This window comes from Wyeomyia smithii, chromosome 3 (assembly GCF_029784165.1).
Source record: "Wyeomyia smithii strain HCP4-BCI-WySm-NY-G18 chromosome 3, ASM2978416v1, whole genome shotgun sequence".
In the NCBI taxonomy this organism is placed as follows: domain Eukaryota; kingdom Metazoa; phylum Arthropoda; class Insecta; order Diptera; family Culicidae; genus Wyeomyia; species Wyeomyia smithii.
Window position 1 is genome coordinate 44,259,551 of NC_073696.1, and position 20,244 is coordinate 44,279,794.

The window sequence follows — 20,244 nt, forward strand, 5'->3', positions numbered from 1 at the left end:
GTATTACACGACTTATTTGAACATAACTAGTGTCATACAAACGAGTCATCTCTCAAACTTACATTTTTTTTCTGTATGGACTTCCTCACTGCGACCAGAATCGTAGATCTATTGTGAGATATGCTCGGGTGACTGCTGTATCCCGCACTTCTGTTAATAGCTTGTGTGTAATGTGATACTCTTTCTTACACGCTTACTGTTTTACTATACCGATACTCGTTCCACTTGCCAAATATCACCAATTATAATTCCCTGGGGAAGTTTCGTCGTGCGTCTTTCTGGCCAGTTTTATTGATAAGAGGGTCTTTTGTTTTGTAAAGAGGAAGTCACGCAAAGGTATTGTAGATTTCAGCGTAAAGGAAGAGTAACTGGTGGGGAGCCTGAGAATAAACCCATGCTCAAGTCCTTTTTGACATCGGATGGCCTGGTTCTACTAAGATTCGAACCCACGACCATCCGCTTGACAAAGCGGACTCTGTAACCTTGCGGCTACGCAGCTCCCCTAAACTTACAAATAACTAACTTCATAACAATTTGATATGCTGTTCAAAAGTTTTGAAAAAAAAAGAAATTCAAAGACTATTCAACACTATACCTGCTTTGATTTGTATATACGGCCTCAGCATGATTTAAATGTGGTATCGTACTATTTGAACGTTCCCGGCATTGCTCGTGAATAAATTGTTCGAAATTAAGAGTCATTTCTTTTAATTCGCTATTTCTTAAGCACTAACATTACGTCAAATTTCATATTTTATACTTTAATTACAACATCAATATTTTAAAACCCAAAGAGTGAATAAACCTTTATTGGATTTAAGCATTAGATTAAATCAATTTTTACAAATGATAAGTTTGAATGAGAAAGGCTGAGTCTGACCGCTAGGTGGATTAATTTAGGTTTTTTGGGGATTCTCTTACTCCCCAGCAAACACGCTCAAAGAAAAATGATACTATGTATAGGTAAGCTCTCACACTCCTTTTAATGCCAGTATTTTCTGTTTTGTTGCTCAGTTCTATTCAAAAAGGCATCGAAACAAAAAGCATTGCGCATAAAACTCTAGGCAAAAACTTACCATTTTTAAAGCAAAAATCTTCCGGTTTCGACTGGCTATTGTTTCTTACAAAGCTCAACAATAGGTCGCCAGGAAGGTAGTAGAAGACCAACCAAAGTAATGGACGAAAAAGGAATTTGTTTCTCTTGACTGGTTCAAGCCCAGTGGTTTGCCTTTCACTCAAGATGTGTACCAATGCAAATGTTTGAGGAAAATTTTCATTCCATTCCTTTCAAAACGCAAAGTATTGGCTTTGCCAAAAACACATTTATACCAGAACGACCACTCGACTTCATTTGTACCCAGAATACGCAACCAACCGAATCTACCTTAATGTCGTTCAATCGAAGTTTTATTGGATTTCAAGGTCCTTTTTAATAACTGGAGGGCAAAAAAATGCAAACAGTTGATTGGTAGAACAAAGAGATGCATTCAAAAAGTCGACGTGAAGGTTGTACACCGCTCTTGTTCCAACATCAAGAAAAAACTTTGTAGGACCTTTTTCTAATGTTCGATTTTTTCCTTAATTATGGATAAATTTTCATGAGAAATAAATAAGTTTTTCCTAAAGTATGCGTATCAGTATAAAAAAATAATAATTTCATTTGTCGCCCGTTAATACCGATGCAAGCTGTTCCTGCGTTTGGCATGGATCCTCACCCAGCAGTATTTTTAGTTAAGTGTCTTCGAAGGTTTTTGATTAAAAAAAAGAAAACAAAACGGTTGGCAACACGGTTGTGACTTGTATTTATACGTTTGTATACTGTGCCTATACTTTTATCGATTTTTTGTGTTTAGATTAGCCATTTTCGTTGGAGTTCATGCAAATCGGTTGGTTAACTACTGTACGTTCGTCGGTTCATCGAAGTTCGATAAGAATATTCGGTTTAAGTGTGTTTAGAACTGATTTAGTGCTTCGCTATAGTGATTGTTTGTTTTGGTCTCTAACACGTCTATGAAAGCTCTATTACTCTCCCGCTCAAATTTTTTTTTTTTTTTGTGAAAAGCGACATCTGTCCGTCAAATTTTCAAACACCATTAAAGCTTTTGCTATAAAAAAGCCAATAGTTTGACTGTTGGTCTCATCGGCTGTGAAAAATAAACATCTAGCTTTCACTTGCAAAGACTTCAAACAGCAAGACTGTCAACCTCAGTTGAATCATGTCGTGTAAAAAATGCAACAAGCAAGTTTGTGAATCTGAACGCATAAACTGTCGCGGATATTGTGGCGCAGTTTTTCATCTACTCTGCGTAAATATTGATATGCCAGTACTGGATATGTTAGGAGAGCATGATAGAAATATTTTCTGGATGTGTAATACATGCGCAGACTTGTTCAGCAATGATCAATTCAAGAAAATTTCGCTTTGTAATGATCGTGAACGGGCCGTAGTCCCTGATGTCATTCAGTCTATGAAGGATGACATACAAAAATTAAGCAATGCGATTTCAACACTCACGGCCAAGGTTGATGTCATACCTCAGCCAAGTCAACCCGCAACCCCTCCACCATGGAACACGAAAAAATTTTTACTGCCAAACACACCCAAACGCCGCCGTGTCGTCATTGGTGAAACAGCCGAGCCTGTGAATAACAGGAACGGAAATCATGGTACGAAGGTCGCAAGCGGACTAATTCAGGCGATACCTACGAATGACGATAGTTTTTGGGTTTATCTTTCGGCGTTCCACCCCAGTACATCAGAGGACGAAATTGCTGGTTTGGTACGCGAATGCTTGAATTTGGGATCTGATACAAAACTCAGAGTGGTTAAACTAGTCCCTAAAGGAATAGACCTTTCTACTTTGAGGTTTGTTTCCTTTAAAATCGGCGTTAGCTATGAGCTCAAAGAAATCGCACTAACGCGTGACACATGGCCTGAAAATGTATTTTTCCGCGAATTCGAAGATAATCGCACAAAAAACTTCACGAGAGTCGTCCGCTTGAACCTGAAACCGAAGGAAGGATCTCAGCTCGAAGCCAATCCAGAGGAATGCTAAATTTAGAATCATGCCTTTCACCGGGATGCAACGTTGTGGAATCATCCGCTTATTTTCCAAACACCGATTCATCCGGCCCGGGACGCACGTCACAAAGCAGTATGGAAGCCCTGAACCCACTTAGCTCAGTCGTGCCCGCCATAGATTCCAGTATCGCTAAAATCATTTGTTGCTGCCACCTTAGTCGTCCCGGCCCTGAGTCTATTGTCGGGGACAGGGCTCTCCAAACTGCCTCTCACGGCAAGTATATTTCTAATCACGACGTTGCTCGGCCTGATGCTGCCTCCTTTTTTAGGTTGTTACACGCTGATTCGAACGCCCCAGGATCGAACGTTGATTTTTCAACATCTGACAACTCGCCACGATCCAGTATTTCGCTCTCCGGTCTACAAGATACCATGCAGCAACTTCGGACACGGACCCCAGGACGCACCTGTCTTAGCACTATGGGAGCCCCGTATCCCCCCGACACAGTCGCGCAAATGCTGCCTGCGTTCATCAGTCGTCCTGGTCCTGTGTCGGGGCTTGGAGAAGGGGTTTTCCAGCCTGCTACCTCAGGCGAGTATAATTGTTTGACTGAACTTCCGGTACCTGACAATTCGATACGTTCCAGCTTTTCGCTTTCGAGCCGTAGCTCTATCACCACTTCGACGACTCAACTGGTTCAGCAAGAGCTCCACATGTACTATCAAAATGTCGGAGGCATGAATTCACGTGTGGATTCGTATAAACTTGCTTTTTCTGGCTGCGCATACGACATCATCGCATTAACCGAGACTTGGCTCAACGACAGGACCACGTCCCATCAATTATTCGGCCCCGAATACGAGGTCCTTCGATGCGATCGCGGCCCACTTAACAGTCGTAAAGCAACTGGTGGTGGAGTTTTGTTGGCTGTACGTCGTGGGTTTACAGTTTTAAAACGTCAAAACCAATCGTGGAGCAACGTAGAACAAATTTGGGCGACTGTAAAACTCACTGACCGTAATCTTCACATCTGTGTGGTGTACTTCCCGCCCGATCGAACTCGCGATACCGCCGTGATTGATGCACATAATCGATCTGTCGCCTCCGTAGCCGCCGATGCCGATCCCTCCGATGAAATCCTTGTTGTAGGTGATTTCAACCTCCCAGGATTGAAATGGTGTTCTTCAAACAGCGGTTTTAGGTATCCTGATCCTGCGGCATCTACTTTTCACACAGGCGCAATGAACATACTCGATTGCTACAACTCAGCAACATTACGACAAATCAACGAAGTTTTGAACGAGAATGGTCGGATGCTTGATCTGTGTTTTGTGAGCATGGGCACAAAAATACGAGCTACCTCAGCTCCTGTACCGTTGGTAAATTCTGTTCCTCATCACCCTCCGCTTCACTTGGTATTAAACGGTAATCCTACGACTGTTAATATGAACACCGTTTCAGATGTTGTCTACAACTTCAGAAGAGCTGATTTTGCTAGCATGCTTGGTGTTTTATACAGTCTCGACTGGGACGACATCCTAGACAATAACGATGCTAATGCGGCTACACTGACCCTAACCCATGTGCTTGGGTACATTATTGACCGTCATGTACCCAAAAAAGTTATCATTGCATCCACTAAGACTCCATGGCAGACCGCAGAACTCCGTCGACTTAAGAGAGCAAAACGTGCCGCATTGCGTCGATTTTCAAAACATCGCTCTCTTGCCTTACGAGACTACTATGTTCGACTGAACCTGGATTATAAAAAACTGAGCAGGCGCTGTTTCAATGCCCATCAATATCGCATGCAGCGGAAATTGAAAACGAATCCAAAAGCCTTCTGGTCTTTTGTCAACGAGCAAAGAAAAGACCCTGGTTTACCTTCGACAATGTTTTATAACGGTGAAGTTGAAGCTGATTCAAATGGCCTTTGTAGACTTTTCTCGGAAAAATTCAGCCGTACTTTCGTAGAGGAAACACTCTCTTTAGATCAGGTGGCCGAGGCAACAAGATTTGTACCTGATTCAAACGCGATGTTGACGGATATCCGTATTGATAACGACATTATTCTTACAGCTGCCTCTAAGTTAAAGTCGTCGCTTTCTTCTGGGCCTGATGCAATTCCTGCTATCGTGTTGAAGCGGTGTATTGAAGGTTTACTACAGCCACTGGAACACCTGTTTCGTTTATCACTGCGTACCGGAACCTATCCAACTCTTTAGAAGTCTGCTTTTGTCTTCCCGGTTTTTAAAAAAGGAGATAAAAACAACGTTGACAACTATAGAGGAATTTCGGCATTGTGCGCGGTATCAAAGCTGTTTGAACTGGTGATAATAAATTCAGTTTTTTTCCACTGCAAATCCTTTATCTCCGATGAACAACACGGGTTTATGCCAAATCGATCAACCGCTACAAATCTACTTTCGCTAACCTCGTTCGTCTACGAAGGATTTGAGAAGAACTGTCAAACTGACGTGATATATACTGATTTGTCTGCGGCTTTTGACAGGATCAACCATAAAATCACCATAGCTAAATTGAAAAAAATGGGTTTCGGTGATTCGCTTCAGAGGTGGTTCGAGTCTTATTTAACAAATCGTCAGCTCAGCGTGAATATCTCTAAAAGTTATTCTGCTCCGTTTACGGCCACTTCAGGTATACCTCAGGGCAGTCACCTGGGACCGCTAATCTTTCTGCTCTATTTTAATGATGTCAATCATGCACTCGATGGACCGAAACTATCATTCGCTGATGACCTAAAGCTTTTCCGCAGAATTGAAGTTGACTATGATACACTGAATCTCCAGCAGCAAATCGATGTTTTTACCAATTGGTGTGAACGGAATCGGATGGGATTAAATCCAATGAAATGTTCGGTGACCTCCTTTTGCCGTAGAAAGGATACAATTAAGTTCGAATACAAAGTTGCTGGCGTGATAGTTCCTCGCGTCGAACACGTGAAGGACCTTGGAATAATACTTGACTCTAAGCTAACGTTTAAGCAGCATATCAACTTCACAATTGCCAAAGCTTCGAAGAACTTAGGCTTCATCTTCCGAATGACCAGAAACTTCACAGACATTTACTGCCTAAAAAGCTTATACTGCTCGCTTGTTCGCTCAGTCCTGGAGTATTGCTCAGTAGTGTGGAACCCAGTGTACTTTAATGCAGCTGAGAGAATCGAAAATGTTCAGCGCAGGTTTCTTCGTTACGCCCTTCGACAGTTACCTTGGCATGATCCATTTAGACTACCAAGCTACGAAAACCGATGTCAACTCATCCGTCTTGACCCACTACATGCTCGAAGGAATACAGCTCGGGCTTTAGTAGTATCCGATCTCTTGGCAGGACGTTGTGATGCTCCATCTCTACTAGGGCGCATCAACATCCAAGCAAGGCTGCGTAGTTTAAGAGGCAGTTCATTTCTCCGATTAACCCATAGCAGAACAAACGTTGCCGCAAATGCCGCCATAACAGGGCTTCAAAGACTGTTTAATCGTGTGTCGCATATTTTCGACTTAAATGTTCCTAGGATTAGGTTAAGACAACTATTTTTAGATTATTTTAAAAATGTTTAGTGTTTGTTTAACTTTAAGTTTTATCATTGGGGCCGTTTGAGGCCTGTTGATAAATAAAGAAATAAATGGTAAAAACGCTTCTGAATCTCATTAAAGGGCAGAAATAAAAATGAATTCAGTATAGCGAAGGAACTTTCACAAATGCCAAGAAAAAAATAATCTTAAATTGAGCTCAAAATGGCTAAAACTTCTCTGTTCACTGGAATGGGCCCTATGAAAACAATTTAAAGTTAGCTCAGCACGGCGAAAAAAGTCCGTGAATTACCAAAAAGAAAGTACATCCAAAATAAGAAAAGAACTATTTTAAAAGCAAGAAATAATCAAAATAAAAATTATTATGAATTAAGATCAGAATAGCGAAAAACACTTCTAACAGATTGAAAAAGGTAAAAACGGAAAAATTGTGCTCAGAATACTGAATGAGCGTTTCAAGTGCGAACGGTTGAGTTCAGGATTGCAAAAAAAAAAACTTTTCAATGGTTCAAGAAGACCAGAACAGACAATATTTGCACATTTAGCCCAGATAAGCAATGAAGGCCAAAATGGCTAAAGAAATAAATGACACCAGTCCCAAAAAAAAGTTGAAAAAAAAAATTTACAAAAAGGCACAGAGCGGAAGAAAAGCAGAAAGCTGGGCAGTGAAAATTAATTCAGAATAGTGAAAAACGCATCCAAGCCAACAATAAAATAGTCCCATATTGAACTCAAAATAACAATTATTCCAGAATAGATCTTAAAAACACTCATATTCAGCCACGAGTGCCAAAAAAATGCTTTCAACAGGACAGCAACGAATATAAATCGAAAAAAATTTCTGAAAATCAGAAAAGACCAAAAAATTTAGCACAACATAATGCCAACACACTTGAGACAATCAGGGAGAAATAAATAAAATCCAAAATTAACTCAGGATTTTAGCTGATAATAAAGACAAAAAGCTGCAACTGTGATTTCCAAATTATTTCCAGAACAAATAGAGCTCAAACTGAAGAAAACACACTTTTGAAAGCAGCAAAGGAAGAAAAAAGGAGCTCAGGAAAGCAAAAGAACGTTTCTAAAGGCTAGAACAGAAATTTGCCCCAGGTTAAACTCAAAATGACAAAACAACACTTCAAATGGTTAGAAATCACAATGGTGCAAAAATGAGCTCAACTATTTTGAAAAACGACTTCTAAAAACCAAGAAACGTCGGAAAAGCAAAAGTTTCTTGACAAAAATTTTACGGGTTTGAACGATTCTAGTGACATCTGCTTCGTGACATCTGGACATTTATTCAATAGAAGAAGATAACATATTTCGCATTAAAATAAATCGTTATCATATAAATTATTATTAATGATTAAATAGTTTCGTTTCACCACAGCTACGTGCGTAGTTCCTGAAATTAATCATATTTAATATAAAATTTGAACGACTACACAGCCTTGTGAGGAAGGCATATGTTTACCGTTATGGTGACCAGCAAAAGGTGGGATATCTAACTATTTTAAAACATATGTTGTGTGGAACACACAACAACTTCAACTCATGCGTTGCTTAACGATCACTTTCTATTATTTGAAACTTTAACAGCTCCATTATTCTTCTGTCAACCGGATGATTTGCTTGCATAAGTGTAATCCCAACTGAACTGTCTCGGTACGTATACGTCTGTGAGCCGTTACGAATGTATAAATCGTGGCTTGGCAAAACCCACAACCCACACGGAAAACGGAAACGAAACGAATCGTTCGACTAGTCTCCGGCGGCGGCTGAGTACGACTGAGAACTTGGCTTTGTACACGGTACGAAACTGCGTGAACAGCGGTTGCGGTCTTTTGCCGTTCAACGACGATTCAGTCAAACAGTAAATTACTTTAAAATCTGCGCTTTTCACATCTGAGGCCGATCCCTGGAAACCACCGGCGGAAGTCCAATTTCGGTGATGGGAAACCGACGTTAGATTTCGGCAGGAGAGCGCTTTTTGAATGTGCGGTTTTTGACGCTGATTATTGCAAATCTCGGCGATTCCGTGGAAAGCTAAACCATAGCGTCATTGAATTACAACTCACCGCTAGTTTAAAACAGTCGTCGAGAACTTTCGCTACGGGTTGCTCTCGTTGTACAGAATGGAACTAGGTAAGCCAGAAAATTCACCGGAAAAGTCCAATTGATTGCAGTTTTTGAAAGGCTAATTGTATAGATGAAAGTTGCGTATAGAATGACAGCAATTTTGCTGTGCGAATGTTCAGCTTCATTTTTCAAAATCTTAACAGAAACTAGGTCGTCGTATAAATAAAGGATTATCTACCGCTTGTTTTGGTATTCTGGTTCTACAGATTGAAATATCTAGCAAGAAATGACATCGAAATACCAAATCACACTAGTTTATTCATACAAACACGTACCACTAGCCCACTAACGAGCCACAACTCCAAACACGATTTTGTCTTAGAAGCAAACCTTCCCCAGTTACCTCGTTATCGATCTAATGGGACAACATGGACTCCACAACCTAGTAGCGCGAAATGTCGCCACACCGCACAGGACCTTTAGGGCAGTGTCCATCAAACAATTAACAAGACAATCTTTCTCCTTACGCCGTGTATCCTCCAGCAGCTCCAGGCAATCAGCAGAAGGAGAAAGTTTACTGATTGAATAATCGGCGAAATAATTAAAAACTAGAGAATCAGCATCAGCAGTTGCTGCAGTTAGTTGTTCCAGGGAGCAGGGAAAACAACCTGCACTAGGAGAAGCTTGATTTTATTATCTGACTCGGGGAGCAAAGTTTTCCAATTTCGGAACACTTTCCGCTCGGGCCCTTTTGTTCTTCTGGGAAGCGAAGCAGCAATCCGAACACAGCCAAGCCAAACTGGAGAGACAAATAGGAAATATATCTGCCAGCTCGAATGGAAAATGGAATCAACTGCGAGCGCGCGGGACCGGAGAATTGATCAAGAGGTACTCGCCCGACAATTGTTATCGTCGCACTAAATGGAAGTTGAAATTGTCCCTGTTTGCATCGCTGGTGTCTCCTCACTCGGTAAGGTGCTTCTTCCAGGATGCGACTTGGTGTTGCACATTGGAGCAAATGCCAATGTGAAGATTAAATCAACTTTGATTGGTGTGATTGCAGAGAAGATTTGTTTATCCAAGATTGCCATTTTAGAGTTTTTGGAGAAGTTTAATTGAAATGAAAGTTTTAAATATATACTGATTCAGGTAGTTTTGCGAAATGATTTTTTCTGCAACGATTGTTTTCCCAACGAGCGAAAAATATGCGCTTCTTTTAAGCTTTTTGAACGAAGGTTAATGAAATTCCAACGATTAGGGAATATTTCTACCAATTCCAAGATTCTCAATTGTGTCACAGATGACCGATTTGGGCTTTTGCTTGAAGAAATTATATACATCTTTTTCAATGATGTTCGAGAAAGTTATGTTATGTTGAAAGTATAACCTTTTGAGAATATTTTCCCAAAACTTCAATATAGATAAGATTGCAGCGGTTTAAATTGTTACATCCGAATATAATTATTTGAAACTTTGATGAAGCTGAGTTTTGAGTAGAGAAGTGACGGCCATATTCACAATTACTGGAGAATTCGACGTTACTAACGTTAGCAGTTGTTGGGTAATCTCTTTTCATGCTAAAATTTTTGTTTTGTTAAAAAAATATGTTTAATGCAATTTTAAACACTCAACGATTTCTATACGACACTCTCACGTAAGTTGACGCGTTTCAGTAAAGGCTAGGGGCCCTAACATTCATTGGAATGATTAAATAGCTATAATCTTTAATATTTTCTGGTTTGAGCTTTTGGAATGCATTTTTTTTTCTTTTTTCCGACCAGTGTTACATATCTGTCAAGCTCGCAACACGATACAACGTGTTATTTTATTGCGTAGCTGAGAGCCCCATCGATCTGGTTATTACTAGTTTCCAACATAAAATGAAATCAATTTTTCGTTCATTCATTCATACGGAGTAAAATCTGTTTGTGTCTTGAGAAACAGGGGAAATGACAATGCTTGAAAATAGGCGGAGCCACTGATTTACAACATGCATCTAAAATAAACATCGCGACTACAAAGTAAGCTAGTGATTAGGGAGCTCCGTAGCCGCAAGGTTACAGAGTCCGCTTTGGTAAGCGGGTGGTCGTGGGTTCGAATCATAGTAGAAACAGGCTATTTGGTTGTCAAAGGACTTTTATCATGGGTTTATTCTCAGGCTCCCCACCACGTACCCTTCCTTTAATCTGGATTCTACAGTACCCTTGTTGACTCTCCTCCTAATAAAAATAAGTCCCTATTATAATAAAACTGGTGTGAGTAACATATGAAAGTTCTCTCTTCAGAGGCTCGGTATAGTAGAGCAGTTAAGCTTGAAACGGAAAGGTAAAAAAACTTACACACAAGCACTGATATGAATGATTAGCGTATCACTTACTTCAATAGTGTTACTGCTAATAATATGAAGTGCGGAGTACAGAAAACACCTGGGCAATATCACAATAGATCTAAGCTCTGGTCGCAGTGATAAGTCCACACAGAAGAAAAGCTAATGATTAGTTAGCCGAAACTTTTTCGTTTGATTTCTAGAAAATTAGTTCACTAGTTAAAAAGTGTTTATAATGATTCATAGTGATTTTACCGAAGCCCGTCTAGAAATTAACTTGGGCACTAGAGGGTTAAGTGAGTACGATTCTACACGATACCATTCTGTTCACAGCTTAGCTTTAGGAGCGAGCTGATGACTGGTTGACTGCGGTGAAACTAATCCAAAAATGATTGATATAATTTGCATTTTATCCTACATTTTCATTACAATTTTCACAGCATGCCACCCTACTAAAGTTAGACGTAGTCCTACGTCCAAATAAAACCCTAAGCACAGACAAACAGACGTGCCTCTTTAAAATCCTGAAAAATATTCATCCTTATTCGAAACGTTACACTCGTGCGCCACCATGTGAGCTCATTGCCTACTTACTTATTTTCGTGAAACGGTTTTTGTCTTTGATAATGAATGTGCACACTTGCTCATAGCGACACGAGCGGCATTATTCCCCACTAAGCAAAATTTCAAAATAATCGTTATTTTTCTGGTCGATGAAATCGTTATCGAGTAGCACGTCTGTTTGTCTGTGCCCTAAACATACAGCCAAAACAATCGGAAAAGATTTGGTCACTTTTAAGAAAGATTTTATTACTTTTTATGTCTTATGCGCGGACATTAGACACAAAAAATAATAAATTTAAAGCAACAAAACATACGACGGCTACGCGCGTATGTTTTTGCAAGGAAACATACAAGCAAGAACCGCAATGCATGTGTTAGCGAGACTTTACTTGCTGGGTTTGTTTTGATGCAACGTTCAAATTCATTTCAGCCCCCTTTACTCTTACTTATGCAGAATCTCTGCCGTAGCGCACCAGGTTCAAATGTCTAAGGGGCCATCCACATTCCACGGACCGCATGGGGGATAGAGGGAAAGGGGCGAAGGGCTCGGCTTATGAAATGTCAACGGTTCATGAAAAAAATTTTAGAATTTATATGGGTGATTGTCCATGGACGTGGGGTGGGGGGTTCAAAATAATCAAAAATCTGTCCACGTGGAATGTGAAAGGCCCTTACTTGGAAACGCTGCTAGCTCTCTAGGTAACCTCAGTTTTTTTTTTGCAAAAGCTCGAAGATGCGAATATGGTGTTCCTAGATTAACACGAGTTTAGTACTATCAAACAGATCTAATTTTTTTTTGTCACGGTGAAAAAGATGAAATTTAAGGAGAATCAAGCCTAAACAAGAATAAAATTTATTACATGCGGAACTTCAGCACGGTTGTCATCCGCTTGCAAGAAAATAAATAAATTCTTTGAAATCATCGACATTTGCATTCGTCATACAACACGAAGCAGAAAATATCTGGCAGCACTTGGCATATTTTTTTGCTGAGACGCGTACGACGACCGGACTAACACACATACACCGGATGAATTAGAGATGGAACACACTAGTAACTTGTGCAAAATATACGACAGTATGTGTCGTTACTCGAGTCAGTGATGCCACATTTTCATCTGTATTTTGGAGCTCAAAAAATCTTATCACCTTGGTAAAATTTGAAAAAATCTGTAAAATAAAATCTGCATATGTACTGGACATATCCGTATTTTTCTGTGATTTATTCATGCAAACGTTTATGCGTAGCATATGAATATAATAAAACCTCCGACACGCTCCACCGCATTTGAGTTAATTTATGTTTTTCAACTAAATAAAGAAGTTCAATTTACGACCCCATGAAAACCAAAAAAATCTGTATTATTTCCAGAAAATCTGTAATCTGTATATGCAGATATCTGTATGTAAAATACGCAAAAAATCTGTGTAAATGCAGATAAACCTGTATATGTGGCATCACTGACATGAGTTCAGAAGAATCTTGTTGCGGAATTTTGACAGCTGAGAATGCTTCCCAGAAAAAATTTCTGCCGTCAATGAGCTCGGTTCTACTTGGTCCTTTTTTCTCTTCCAAGTCAAAACAACTTGGGACTGAGAGACGATCAGAAGAGCAAACAGTTAACTGCCTGATTCATTCTGCACCTGAATAATGCTACTGCTTCTGTTCCAAAAAGTGACATTTCGCTCCACAGCTGTATTCACACAAAGAGAAGTTTATTGTCACTTCCGGTTTTCGATATCTTTTCAGCTGCGTACCGTTCATACAAAGAAATTTCATTGTCTGATTCAGTATCTGCATTTAACATGGGATTGAGATAGGAAAAGAAATTTCTTTTAAAATGCATACCGCGCTTTAGTTACAAGAAGGAAAATTATCGTGGTTGCTTTTAAAGTAACAGGTGAGCAATTTCACAAAAAATGTCTCAGTTTAATTTTTTTTTTAATGCCAATTTTAATTTGGCAGAAACTTAGCATATACGTTTCTATGAGTAAAAGATGCCTTTTTGTGCTATTAGTTTAATTTTTTGGATACGACTCATTTTTGAGAAGCTATTTAAAAATGCTATTTTGGAAAGATATTGATGGTTACGAATATTTTCAGAGCCAAAACGGTTTGTTTGATCGGTGTGACGTCTTCGGCAAAGTTGTGGCTAACGATTTTGTCTTTCCGAAAAAATATACACTTTGAAAAATAAATTTTTTTTTCTGGTTTTCTGCAGCTATCTTATGCAAAAACCTGCCGAAGAAAACCACTGACGAAGACGTTCGATACCCTAATTAAATATCTAAAGAAGCTCATTTCTAAAAATCTGATTTTTTTCTTAAGAACTGTGACTGTCCGATTATGAAGAAATTAGGAAAAAAAGTTTATAATATTGAGAAAAAAAAAATTTTTTTTTTCACAGGGATATTTTTTTTTTTGGAAACACAAAATTATTATCTACAATTTTGCAAGAGACACTATGCCAATCAAACAAACCGTTTTGACTTTAAAAATATTTTTATTTCCACATAGAGCGCTCTATTAGATTAAGAACACTTTTGCAGCCAATACGGTTGTCATAATGTCTTTTTCAAAATTGTAGTAATAATTACCTTCTATACAAAATAGGTCCGTTGCCCTTTTTAGTGGAATTGTTGTGGACGACCATTATTAAATAGTCTTGATTTCGTAACATGTGGAAAAAATATTATTGTTATATAAGTAACAAATTTGTTACAAAAGGGAGATTTTTTCGATATTGCTTTTAAAAATTTGCTTGTAATATTCATAAAATGCAAATATTCGGTTGGCTTAAAAGGTTTGATATACCGAAAAATTGTTCCCTAGACCAGAAAAAGCGAACAAAGAAAATAATTTTGAATATTGTTAAGAAAACCATTCAAACCAAAGCTCAAAAGAAAAATTCTATAAGAAAAAACCGCAAACTATAAACTTTGTAAAAAATCCAGCGATAACAGAAAATAAAATGGTTCCAAAAAATAACAAAATGATATTTCAACAGACTAAAAAGCGCAAAATAAATTATTTAAATCAACCTGAGCTCACTAAAAATACTAGAGAAGGCCAAAACTAAGTTATTATCGTCGAAACTCACCAACAAAAGGCGAAAACTCGAAAAAACATTCTATAAGTGAAAAAAACCTAGAAAATGCATATTATTTAAATCGAGCTTGAAATCGCCAAAATATTTCTCGAAAAGAATATGGCAAGTAGGAAATGAAGCAATTAGAAGTGTAATAAACGAATTAAAAATCGTAATAAACGTAGAAGATACGAACGACTCATATGGTTTCTGAAGCCCAAATTAAGTTTAGAGAAATGCAATAAAAACGACTTACGATTTAAAGTCAAGACCAAAAAACGAGAGAAACAAAAATGTAAAAATATGCTTGAATTAATTCAAAATCAATATATATTAATAGAATCTAATTGAATATATTTTCAATATTATCAAGTTTGAAATCGCCATAAAATGAACACTAAAATAGTAGATATAATATTTATTTCAAAACAAGCTTATAACTACAAAAAATAGTCAAAAGTGCGTGTAGCACCGTAAACGAAATAACTGATAGCGTTTCTGAAAACATGTAAAAACGCCCAAAAGTGCTTTTAAATAACATTAGGATTACCAAACAACATAGCTAAAAGAGAAACATAAAAAAAACAGTTTAAATGTTTCATGCTGAACTTTGAAGAAGGAATCATGGTAGCAACATACATTGAATTGTTTACACTTATACATTTTTGATGAAATTCAATGAAAGGTGCCTTCATAAAATAAATGAAAGGTATGGAATAGGGATTCCAAATTGACATATTACAGAGAATTGTTTGGACAAAAATAAAAGAAAAAATAAAAGAACTCAAATAATGTTTCTAGTGTCCTAAAAGTTATGAAAAGGTAGAAAACTAGTTTGAATTTAATGGTGCCGTTCCAAAAAAACAGAAACGAAAAAAATTCCAATCAATACTAATGAATATATTTGATTCTGAACAGAGACAAACATTTTACAAAAATGTTCCAAAAACTAAAACCACTAACTTGAACTAAGGTTAGAACTACCAGAAATGAATTCAAAAGATTTGAAAAATTATCATGAAATTGATCACAAATTGAACCTGAAGCGCAACAAACGCATTCGAATACCAGACTGGTAGAAGAAAAAAATAATACGAGTCAAGCCACACGTTGCCAACATAAAGTAATAGAGTTAATAGAATTTATTTCACAAATGATAGCTGGTTCTATCACCATGATCGGAAGTTAAATAAAATTAAACACAATTGACATCACCCGATTAGTAGTATACTCGCAACCTGCGGGTATTATATGAAAAGATCCTGAAAATTAACACTCGTCATTGTCCACATGTCGATTCCACAACCTGACATCTATTTTTTTTAAAATCTGATAATGGACTGATTTCATCCTCATAACCGTTAACTATTGCCATAAAACATAATGGTTTGGGTTATCAGTGATTGAGTGGTTGAAATTAGGTCATTTGAAAGATAATTATTCCATTTACCCATCTAACGTGATGTAAAAAACCTTTCAATGTGACAAATTGAATGTCAAAATATCGATTCAGTGGCTCCGCTCTTCACTATCAATAATTACTCGTCACGTTGCAAAAACTCGTTTTATTTAACAGGTTTTTAATGGTAGGTGAAAATCACTTGTACAAACAACAATACCGTTCCACCATTATTGGGAGACTATTAACCACATGGCTACCGCGCCAGACGATGCGAAAAAAAAATACGAGCAGAATATTTTCATATTAAAAAACGAAAACAACTCTGTCAGGCAGGAGGGAGCAACCGTGCCATGAAAAACCATAATGAAGATGCCATCGAAAAACTATGGAAACATGTTAATTGCAGTACTACGTGTTGCATGGAAAGCATCATGTGGGCACCCGTCGAAACAAACAAAGCATGGCTACGGCCGCCAACGATGTGGTTTATACACCAAGGTACTTCCACACACGATTTAATCACGTATACCAGCTAGAGCCGCACTCACACCCACCCCCATCCCCACCATCGTCGTCTGTCGGGCACAAAGCAGGGGGCAGCAGTGTTGTGTATGGCAGCATGTAGAGGACGGCAAACAAGTTTTTCGAAACTACCAGCGTTGTATCATAAAAAGACGACATTCAGCAGCCAAACCACCTCATCATCATCCTCTCAACGATCCCTCTCGTTACACGTTACCGGTTTCATGTTCTGGCCCGTTACCAGCCGCTCTACTCTCTTTTGGTTTTTATTTTTTTTTAATTTTAAACAACCTTCCATCACAACTTAGCTGCAAGAAACTCGAACGATATTTTTTATAGAGTTTGAACAAATACAAGTGACATAATACCAGACGTATAAATATGAGTATTGTTGTCAATACTTTTCTCTGTTCTGCATAGTTGAAATTGAGAAATTTTGAGTTGGATTTATTTTTAACATTAAAACCAAATCCATGAAATGAGCTCATTGTCTGACACAATGAATTATATACCTCAACCTCTTGCATTAATTGCAAGTGAAGGTTTGGAATACTTTATCTGGTAAATTTTATTGTCCACAAAAATCAAAATGCGTCTAGTATCTCAGTGGATATAATTTTTTGTTAAATTGATTTTCTGTCAGCATCAGTCGAAAATGGCTTCGTCAATTTTCTGTCTGCATGCGTTACGGTCAATATACTTCCAATCAAAGAGTTTATCTAGCATGATATACGAGACTACCAATGTCGGTTTTCGCTAGCATCATGCCAATTCTGCGGAATACTATCTATGATTGGCCAGACATAATGGTCACTCCGAACCAAACATTTTCATCTGACCGCACAAACCTCGACATCGCTGCAATGAAACCTCGCTGCTGAACAACAACAACAACAACTTTGGTCAGGCAGGCATCATTCATAGTTTGTACAAGGATTATGATCATAAATTTTCAACTTGTCTCAAATGCCATTAACATCACACTTTCGGACCGGTACCATCCCGAACGCATTCCAGCTTGGACACATCAGCTTCGGAGGCACGAATATTAATGGCAGAAGGCAGGAGTTGTTACCACCAGCTTACCGGCCATGACTTTGGCCTACACTGACTGCAGTATCGAGTGCAGCTCGTCGCTTGTCGCAGGATACTGTTTGTGTTCAACCAGTTTCGTAGTAAATATCCTACTGCTTGCATATCACCCAGCGCTCTACCTCCCACTCCATCTGGTATCTACGAGCAGACTCGTCGTCGCAGAATCTCAAATTGATAGGCACCACGAGTCTGCTTCAATAGTATTCCGCTACCGTGGCTAACATCACCCAACACAGTGGGTGTCACCCGGTCCGGTTGGCAGAATGTGTAGCAAAAAAGTGAAATGCACGTTGTTTATGTTCGTTAGAGAAATTTCAGCGCGATCAAACTATATTCACAAATTTACTTTTACTACAACCGCACTCAAATAGCTGCACCTGATGCGATCAAACTTTCACACTTGCGGTTTTTTCATGTCTCCGTTATCAACATTCTGGATAAAAATAGAAACTTTGTTTTTCTAACGTAGCTGAATTATGACTGCTTTCAGTTAATAGATTCTTCTGCAATGAATGATTTGGTATATGAGACAAACAAATCCTTAAGGGTTTATGAAAGGAAAGGGCAAGTTTAGATGTTTCAATGGCGTGAAACGATTTTTCATTGCACGAAAATTATACTTTCTATGAGCATTTGTACATTAGGAATATTAATTATGGCCGTTTTTCCTAACCTTTTATTTTCTTGAGAAAATGGCGATATCACAAAAGATCGATTATTCTGGTGAAATTCTTGTTTAATGCATCCTGCTTTCACTAAGAGCAGCTTCAACCAACCGAGAATCTAGCATATCTCTATATCACATCCAAAATCCTATTTAATCGATGATGTGCAAATTTTTATCATGCACTCGTCCTAAGCCCGACATTCTGCCCATCAGAACACCACCGTTTTTCTACCACCATCGCTAGGCCCAAGAGCTATTAATCTCAATGAACATCAGGAACTGTTAAAGCTCAAATAATGCAACAGCTATAACAGAACTCGCGGAGCATCCGCCCTTTCTTGCACTAAGCCCTGTCATCTACCACCACGTGGCCTGCTCCTGAACGTTGCTTACTGTACTAGACAAACGCTGAAGTTGATAACGGCGTTGGCACATACACCCACACATACGGTGTAGGCGAGGCGCACATTATCTATCTTTCAAATTGACGCGAATTTCACGATCTATTCCGGCAATAGACGACCGAAACGAAAAGTGCCCGGAAGCAAAACGGTGCTTGCACAGTCTCCATTAGTGAAATTTGAGCCACCACCGCTGCTGCTGCTATTCGCGCTTCGGTGCATTCGTTCTGGCGGGGTCCAGCGGTTTGGCAGCCAGAGCCTGAGCAAGCCTCGGTTGCGAGCTGGCTATATGCATTCAACACTAGTGCACTTAGCTCGTGGATTACAGCTAATCTCTTCGCAGCGGTTTGATTTGAGTACACTTACCCAAGTTGGTTTTATCGGAGCTTTCGTCAGAAAGCCCTGGTTGATTTTATCGGAGCAGCCCCACGAGACCTTCAATTCGAACCGAGGGGTTCACCCTAAATAACACACAGCAAAAATAACATACACTGTGCTCTAGACTACCGCTGCTATAAATAACAATCCTCGCACATATATCAGTAATCCCCAGCGACAACCCTTTAAACTGGAATACGAGTAAACAGCAATAGCGATTCTATATTCGCATATCTAGAAAATTACATATCAGATCAGTTATATGGAATAATACACGAGCATGATTAGGTCTCGAAAGGTTTCAATCAGGTGCATCAGTACCAACTGCATGCGACCAGATTGCCGGCATTGGAATTTGAAGCATGGAAATTGTGCCTCGAATTCTGTTGATTTTCTACCTATATTGAAATGCCTTTTCAGCATGATATTTCGACACACAGGACCATCCTATTTTATTGATCAAATATACTATAGGTAGATATAAATTAAATGCGCACTTGCACTAGGAAACCATTAGCCAGATTATTAGCGCTTAGGAGAAAAACTTTTGCATCAATTATAAAATATGCCATCTCTTCGCGACTTTTTTTCAGGCTAAATTTGAATCGATATATGCTATACCGCACTAATGAATTTTTGTTATTGGCTTTGTATTGTACAACATACAGCAGTTCCAGGATCAAGTTGAATAATTTTTTCTACCATTTTTTCAGAAATATATTTAATTACACTCGAAAGAACTTTATTGACACTTAGTGATGTTGTGCTTGTAGTGTTTTTTTTTTTTTGTGCAAACAACATTTAACAAATACAACGAAGTTAAAGTTTTTGTTTTTACTTCACAAGTTTGTTTCATTTGCCAACACTGTTATTCACTCTACTACGAAGACAGCTAATATAAGTAAATTATTCTATTTTTAAAGTTAAAAATAAATTTCTAACAATGTTGAAATGTAAAAAAAAGATCCTGAATAGATCTTAGTAAATGGACAAGAAATTCATAAGCACTCGCCGGCTCTTACTTCTCTTTAAATTAGTATTTTTAGGAACTTACTCGTTCAATAGTATGTCGGTCACGATTATGTAGTGAATGTCGAAGATGGAAAATAAAAAAAAAACTTATAACCGTTGCAAAAAAGTTCAA

General features: G+C 38.4%; 1 protein-coding gene across 1 annotated transcript; it reads left to right on the forward strand.

The window, feature by feature from the left end:
- The first annotated feature begins 3,049 nt into the window (after positions 1–3,049).
- On the forward strand, positions 3,050–5,248 carry LOC129728254 (uncharacterized). Its single transcript, XM_055686677.1, has one exon. The coding sequence runs from the start codon at positions 3,050–3,052 to the stop codon at positions 5,246–5,248; it is 2,199 nt and encodes a 732-aa protein (XP_055542652.1).
- The last annotated feature ends 14,996 nt before the right edge of the window (positions 5,249–20,244 follow it).

Excerpts from the sequence above, each read along its gene's own strand:
- LOC129728254 (XM_055686677.1), top strand. The coding sequence starts at position 3,050 with ATGCTAAATTTAGAATCATGCCTTTCACCGGGATGCAACGTTGTGGAA.